The 8,592-nt window shown below is 34.3% G+C and overlaps 1 protein-coding gene across 1 annotated transcript in view; it reads right to left on the bottom strand.

Annotated features, from left to right (window-relative positions):
• Window positions 1-1,327: 1,327 nt before the first annotated feature.
• LRP1B (LDL receptor related protein 1B) overlaps window positions 1,328-8,592 on the bottom strand; it is a gene marked incomplete at both ends in the record, with an annotated part of 589,444 nt that continues 582,179 nt past the window's right edge. Inside the window, 4 exons of the mRNA XM_079539425.1 lie at window positions 1,328-1,468; window positions 3,931-4,029; window positions 5,016-5,160; window positions 6,762-6,852. Of these exons, the coding sequence (XP_079395551.1) occupies window positions 1,328-1,468; window positions 3,931-4,029; window positions 5,016-5,160; window positions 6,762-6,852 (476 nt within the window). The remainder of the gene's footprint in view (window positions 1,469-3,930; window positions 4,030-5,015; window positions 5,161-6,761; window positions 6,853-8,592) is intronic.

The raw sequence follows: 8,592 nt of genomic DNA, 5'->3' as shown, positions 1-8,592 counted from the left end.
GTATATGTGTGAATCAGTCTTTTGTGCCTTTAAATTTATGTATAAAATACTTTGATTCAGTTCAAACCTGAAAGACATTGTATTCTTTATTTTCATGAAAATTAAAAAAGTTGAATCAGATCTTTCTTCTTATCAACAACAAAAAACAAACCAGGTCAGAACAAGTGCTGAAAACCAATACTGAGAATTACTCCTGATAGCTGGGTTGCTATACTGAACCCAGACTATTGAAACTCAGACCTAGGTAAGGATTAACTACTCTGTCATTTGGTTATGGTTTATCTTATCAGTATCACAGTTCATTTTCATTTAAAGAAACTGCAGTATTTTGGATTCCTTAGTATCTCTAAACAAGTGTGACTTTTTTGTGATGGTCAAAACCGAATGCTGTGAGTGTGTGTATGTGCGTGTGTGCTTAAGGTGTTTTTTGTATCTATTTCTTTTTCCCCCTACTGCTTGGTACATGTTTGGGTAATTAACAATCCGTAAGTAATGCATGAGATTAAGTGAATAAACATATAATGCATGTGTAGGCAATGCCCTCTTGTGCTCTAGGGTGGCTACTGTCCTACAGGACTGTTGGAGTTCATATGCTTCGTCCCACAGCAAGTAAGGTTTCAGCTTCCAAGATATATTGTTACTATGTTCTATAAGGTTTTAATAAATACAAAGCTTGTTTACATGGTATATATGTTTAGTATATCATGTACAGTCACTGAATTTCTGAAACATAATCATTGTGTTCATGCAGATCATTAGATGTTTCATTTCTATAGTCTTGCTTACTTCTTGACAACCTAAAGCTAATTTAAAAGCAAGTAATGTTGGTTTGTGAAAAGTTAACTAGCTTCATCAGGATCTGAAGAGAAATTCTAATGGGCACAAAGAAGAGAGTAGACCATTCAATCATTCTTTCACCATTTAAAATAAACAAAGTTACACACTGTACTACAGCTTCCAGACTACATAATGAAAAAGTGCAAATACCATCTTCATTGATTAAGTAGAACCAAAAAAGTTCATAGAAAATAGATTGCTCATTTTCACGCTACAAACAAATATGTTGTTTGCAATTTTAACAAATTTAAAGGTGTGTTATTTCAGCAGCATTGTTGTAAATTGTACTGTAGTGCAGTTTCTTTATCATAAAAATACCTTACAAATGGTCAGTCAAAAGTCATCAGCAAAAGAAAAACTCAGAAAACAATCAACAGAACAAAAAAACAGAGGTAATGCTGATGCCAAAACAATTATAATACTGTTGGTACATAGAAAAGTAATCCTTATATTTTATACATTTATACAGAGTATAAAAGGTAACAGCAGATTATGCCACAGTCTCCCTTATCCCAATATCTATTTTCTTTGGAAGGAGTTCTCTTCTTTCATCAACGCTTGCTAAGGAGTTTCGACAGTTTTGTCCATCCATGTATAACTTTGCATATACTGGATTGGAGTAATTTGTTGGCTGCAGAGAAATTAAGCATATATTAGATCAGACAGATTAAACCAAAATAAACATTGATGGAAATGGAAATGGTGTGGTTAAAGCTAGAACAAGTACACATAAATTGTAGTCGAACATATTTAATAGATACCTGGATTTCTGCAAAAAATGAGTTAATTATTTAGTCCAAATTAAATTCGTGATGTGAGACATGCTATTAAAATAATCAATGGCATGACATGCAGCAATTTATGATATTAAAACCGTAACAGAAATGACAAAAATAAAACAAAAAAACCTTGAAAAATGTCTCTGAAGTTCACTTGTCCACCTTATTACACTGGAAGATTTCAGAATAGATATGACGAAGTTTATAGAGAAGGTGCACTGTGAGACCATGTGACAAGTTTAACAGGAGAAAACTGCAACCAACAGTTTCCATATATTACCTGTTCTAAGACATCAGCATCCCATCAATAGCTGACCATGTTTTCGAATTCTGTGGCCCAAATATACAACATGATTTGACCAAAAATTCAATACTTTTGTAATGTAAATTAAACTTGCTTTAAAAATAAACCAGCGTAACTATTAACATATCATAGTATTTACAGATTGAGAAGCATTTTCTCAACAAGTTTGGTAGCTTGGACTGTAATAGCAAATCTACTGAAATGAGTGGTACTTCATTATAGGACAAGTCAGTTTTTAAATCTGCAAAGCATTTGAGTATATGAGAAATATCGTACATTTGACAGTATAAAAGGATACATAAAATGGATGAAACTCACTCCCATACCCCTACTGCTATGGCAAAAGCACCGTCCAAGATTTATAATATAAATGTATCAATTAGTTTCTCCATACTTTGTGCTTTCTTCATCTCCTAGAAGATCTTTGCTATCCAACTAGATGTTCAGCATTTTCCCTCTAATAATTGGAAAGTGTTATGTTAAAAATATTCCTCTAACATGAATAATTAAACAGTGGAGCTTTTCTTATATAAATACTATGAGTATGAGGAAGAACAGTAAGATAGAAAAAAGGTAAATTATATTTTTTTACCCAAAATATAAGTGGGTAGATTATTCAATAAGCTGAATGCACGCTGGGTAACAAATGAACAAGAAGTTTACAAGCTAAATTCATTTTCTCCCTACTGATCAATACTTTTTCTGAACCCAGGGTTAAGATTTTCTTTAGGCTGGATGGATAAAGCAGCTTGGCTCCTTGGGCTTAGCCAAAGGCTGCCTGTTCTATCTCCTGCAGGTGACAAAGGGACTGCCTAGTGCTTTATTCTTTCTTAGAATAAAGGAAGAAAGGTTTGAAAAACAAGTTACTCTTCTGTATTCATGGAACACAAACATACGACATCTGCTGCAGAAAGTTATAACAGCCAGTTCTCGGTTGTACTTGTCTATTCCCATTGAATTATATTTTTCATAATGCTCATCATAAGAAATTTAGGGTTATGCCAATTCACGGGACTTTTTATGTCATTAATCATCACTGTTAAGGATGATAACTACAACAGTACAAAGACCTTGGCATTTATATAGTGCTCACTGAGTTACTTCTTATATAATAGTGGGCTCTGACTCATGATATACTCTGTGAGTGGTCCTAATGAAGTACAGTGAGGTACAGCATGTAACTGGAGTGAGTTAACTAACAGAAACTATTAATGCTGGAGGAAGGCATTTATTCTTGCTCATCAATGATTCTGCGGCCCATCAGAAACATCACACCCTTTGCAAATTGTTAATTTTTCAAATACTAAAGAACGTATTACAGTCATGCAATGCAAATGGCACAAAAGATGAACATATTTACTAAGGCACATGAAAATGAATATCATATTGATGTTCCTTTCTAGAATTTTAAACCTTAATGTTTGCAAACATTGAATTTCTGATGAATTGTAGCCATAGTCTTGGTTTTTCAAAAGTGACTGCCTTCAGATTTTTGTCAAAAATTCACTGAACAATCCAAAAATGCAGTGCAAGTATTAAAGGAAATTGTTCACTTAATGTGTATCAAATTCCTCTAAAATGAAAAAAAAAAAAAATTTCTTGGGAAACTTGGGAATTTCTTTCAGCTTGATAAACTTCACTACAAGTCTGTAATTGCATATAAATTGAAAATATATCAATATGCACACAGCTGTGAATTCTATGCTAACCTTATATAATGTTATGAAAAGTCATTGCATTGCTTACTGGTTTTGCCTGTCTTTGTAAAGACACATTCGCAGTTTTAGATGACATTAAAATGATAGAGATTTAATTTTGTATGCAGAGGGGAAACCCTTATTTCAAAATGAAAACATTTAACTTCCTGTCGTTCTTGCTGTTAAAACTCAAAAACAAAATAAAAAACAAACAAACAAACAAACAGAAAATGCCTCTTCCAAAATGACAGACAAGCTTTCTTTAACAAGGGGTTGTGATGGAATGAAATGGATTTGAATCATCATTTCTCACCCCTGCTGATAGTGGTCCTTTCAAGTCAGAGTTTAGGTAGATTGATGGAGCTGTGTGGGGAAGCTTGAATGCAGTGGGCCCTCCCCCTATGTATCTGGCCTGTATAAACAGAAAAATTTAGTTTCTGTGCTAATAGAGCATTTTCCATGTGTACTTATCACTGTTAAATAAACAGTGTACTGAATGAAACCCATTATTTCAAGAGTGATGCATACTAAGAAAAAAAAGAAAAATAATCTCATAACAGGTATTCTTCAGCTTGAGAAATTGTGGCATTCAGTAACAGAATAGAATTCAGCATTTTAAAACCTTTTTTTTTTTTTTTTTTTTTCCACGAAGGATTAGAGCATTGCTTCAGATACTCTTCCTCCAGGAAGTAACTCCATTTTCAGCTTACCTCTTGTATTCTGCACACTATGTGATTCAGCGATGACATTCCTAGAGCTAACAGTAATCCGGTTATTGCTTTGTCAGAAATGCCACAGAATGATGGCTGCCCTTTGGTGTATGTCTGATTACAGAGCTCTAGGAAAGATATCAAAGCATTACCCTGTTCATCCTATGTCACATCACTCAGGACGTTCAGTCACTGAAGAGTGGTGCAGCAGAAGTGACAGCATCTTTTACAAAAAAAAATATGGTAATACTTAAGTTTTCTGTAAACATTTAATCTATCTATCCAGCCAGGATTCTAAATTCTTTACACTTTTGAAAGTTCCTACATAAGTAGTTAAATCTCCTAAGTATAATTACACTCTTTCACACTTCAAAATCTAGACTGTGTGATAATATACTTCCATTCAGTATTAACTCCGTGACAAAAAACTCATTTTGTAGCTTAGTTCCAACTCTATTTTGATAAAATGCAGGCACAAGGAAACAGTGTCCATTAGAAATCATTAGACTGAAAAACAAATGTTAATATACACATGAAGGTTTTTTTTCTAATTAAAACTAACATGTCTTTATTGTGTAGTTAAATCTAACCATCGCTGTTTTGTTTCTATTGATTGCATTCAAAGCCAATATCTCGTAAGACAAAAAAATAAGTAGCATATTGGCCATTAGAAAAAGAAAAAAATTACCTTTTCTGCATTTACAGTAAAATCAGAGGCTAAAAGACCACCTTCACTGTGATCATGGCCCACCTCATACATGTTATACGATGGATTGCCGATTTCAACATTGATTCCTCCATTTATAATGGGCTGCCGTCTTATAGTTTTTGTCCTGTAATGCAGAAACACAAGAAATAAGCTACAAATTATTTCTTGGATGTTTTCTCCTGAAATAGTACAAGCTTTATTTATCTTAAATAATAAGAACAGTAGGATTAAAAGCATTTCCTGCAGAAACTCAGAAAATCCGAGCATTTTTCAAACAAAGTAGCAAAGTGAGCATACACATAGATCTCACTGGGCTGGAATGAGCTTTTTTACTGTAGTTCTCTTTTTGGTTGTAGTGGTATGAATGCCCTCACACATTCCTTATAACCCTGACTTTCCCTCACTATTTCCAGATTTCCCTAACTTCCCAAGGAAAGCCTTGCAAATATATTGCAGGTTTTCTGCAGTAATCAAGATGGAACAAATATGAGTCACCTCCTCGTTCGTTCATTTCGATTTCATTTCAAACCAGCTATTCTAAGTCAGACAGTCATAATCTACAGACAAGCAAATGATTTCATTGTGATGCATAAAAAATACAAGGCTTCTCATTGTTCCAATTTGTATCATCTGCCATAGTTATTGAAAAGCTGAAGCTCGAGGAATACTTTTCAAAGTTTAGTAATAGAGTCTTATTTTTAACCTCGAGTTTGCTAGCAGTAAATATAAGAAACAGAGGTAATAATAGGGAAGTCACACTCAATATGATAATGGTCAAGTCCTCTTGCTTTAATGCTAAAGATGCAGTTAATGGCTGAAATCTAATACAGATCTGTATTTTTCAGAAATGGCATGGAAAAAACATCTACAAAACACTATCTGTTCAGTACAACTGTTGAACATCTGAACCTATTTTCATACTTTACAATCTTCGAAGAGATTTTTATAAAAGATTACATTTTAAAATATAAAGTTCTTATTGAGCTCTTCTCTATTTCTTTACTGATGATTAATTACTTCCATTGAAGCAATTTATAGTTCAGCAACTCGTTTTAAGGATTTGGCTACCGCTAAGTTTGTTCTGTAGTAACAGTAGCATCTGACATCAATGGAGCTTCTCAGAGTCATTACTAACAGTATGGCCAGGAGTGTGTCATACGGCTTTTCAAATAGAAGAAACATTTCTTTTTCTTCTTTCTTTCTTCACATACTGAATTTCAGTGAGGATGACAAGGCTTAGAATTCTACAGTAGGTACATTGTTTACATCTTCACTAACATAAAATCAGAAAGAGCTAATCAGTGTAAATAAACCAGAGCGAACTATGATTAGAAACTGGAAGTCCTGCACAAGCTCTCTTCGCAAGTATTTATAGATGTTAGCAATATTTCTTAATTACATGGCTCCAAAGAAATACATTAATTTTGCTTATGAAGTTCAGCTCTCTGGATAAAATTATTAATCCTTATACAGCCTTGGCAGAATTAAGCAAACTTCACAAGACCTACACCTTCTTATTTACTGCATGCAGAATATGAAGATATGAAATAGCAATTGTTCCAATAAAAACCAAAATGCAACTAACACCGAATCCAGAAACAGTTCTATTTTAAATAAACAAATAAATTGCTCAAAATTGCAGATTTTTGATTTAAAAAATTGAAATATAAATTTGATATAAGAGATTTAGCTTATTATTCCATACATAAGCACAGAATTACTCACCTTCGTTTTCTTTTGCAGAGAAACAGTCCAATTACCAGAGTAGTGATCAAAGTCACCAGTAAAACAAGAGGAACAATGATTGCAATGCTTCCTAAAATAGCAAAAGGAAATCTCTTTGAATCCTCACAGCCACATTTTCTTAACAGCGGTAGCACAGTTAATTTTAAAAAAGCATAAATTCTCTCACCAAAAACATGAAATTTCATGTGTTGAGCTTCATCAATATGAGATTTAAATGTTGCTCAATGAAAAAATATCATCACAGATGATGTAAGCAATATGAGTATTTTTGTCATCACACACACATCTTCTAAACCCCGCCCCCTGCAGAGATTACATGTGAAGATGTATGGAATTTGTGAGCATTTTGGACTTAAGAATTATAATCACTGACTCCGACTCCAATTACCCCTCAGTATTATATTTAAGTCACGCAACTGTTAATTTAAAATATTCAGTAAGTATGGATCTGATTGAAGACCTGATTTGGTGGGTAGCAAGCCTGCCCACAGCAGGGGGTTTGGAACTGGATGAATTTAAGGTCCCTTGCAACCCATGCTATTATGTAATTGTATGAATAATTCCACTGTTAGCATTTATATCAATGTCTTGCTTTTATTTGTGGGAAACGTGAAGAGTAATAAGCAATATTCATTTCTGGATGGCTGGCACACTCCAATCTTCTACTGCATTCTACTCAAGCGCCAATAATTTTGTTACGTTGATTTGAGTAATCAAGACAACTACAGTAATGCTTAATGTAGCAGAAAAATAGTGCACAGATCAGACAGCAATCTTAAAAGAGAGAAGGAAACAGAGAAGAATATCACCTGGAGGTTATTTTGGCAGATAACTGAAATAAGACCTGCAAAAATAAGGTCAGCAGTGGTATCCTTCGAAGAATTCTTTACCTCTAATATAAGTATCTAGCACTAAGGAAATATATGTAGCAAACACTTTTAGTCTGCACTTACGACAGTCTTTAGTATAAAGCAATGTGGAATGAAATGCATTTCTTTTAATATCATATCCTTTAAAATACTTAATTTGGAAAATGAGAATATAGTTCATGTTTTCACCATTAGATCAGCTGATTCATTCCAAACAAGCTGTTGGCAGCCTCTGCTCTACATAAAATGCATTCTAAATAAAGAACTGCAAAAAAGAGTCCTTGAATTCTACCTAAAGGCTTATTGAAAGTCAGATTCTCAGAGGCTCACAATAAAGCAAGCAGTATTGAACAAAAACCTGAAGCATCCTTAATTCCCCTCAGCTTAGGAAGATTCAGCACGTAAAGGACGGTACAACAATTGCTATTTTAAGATAACATTTGTGAAGAGAAATGGATGAAGGAAACTGAATGAGGGAGGAAAAAGTTTGGTAAATTTACAATAAAAAAATGCCTTGATAACAGCCTCCCAAGCTGCCTGGGGACCACTGTGCAGCCTGGGGGCTAGCAGCAGGCACAAGATGAACATCTGCTTCCCAGATCATAGCAGGTATTGCCTCAATGTGAAACACTGATCTAGGTTTTTTGCCTGTTTCCAGCTTGTAAGTTTTATGTCACTTGTCTGGATTGCTAGGAAGACTTCATCTAAGGATCAAGCTGACCTGAATAGTGGGTAATTCGTTCCCCCCCGCTCCTCTTGGGTTAAATGTGACTGAGATATACAGCAGGGTACCATCAGCATACTCATTGCACTGCAGGGAACCTTGTCCAGTTTAAACTGCCAATGCTGCAGCAATGCCATCCTTTTATGCTTACAGGTACGCTTAAAAAAATATGACAGGAGCTATTCTTATTGTCAGGATGATTTTCACAGTAGGTAAA

Source organism: Tetrao urogallus (genome assembly GCF_951394365.1).
Source record: "Tetrao urogallus genome assembly, chromosome: 8".
Taxonomy (NCBI): Eukaryota; Metazoa; Chordata; class Aves; order Galliformes; family Phasianidae; genus Tetrao; species Tetrao urogallus.
This window is presented reverse-complemented; position numbering and strand designations above follow the sequence as displayed.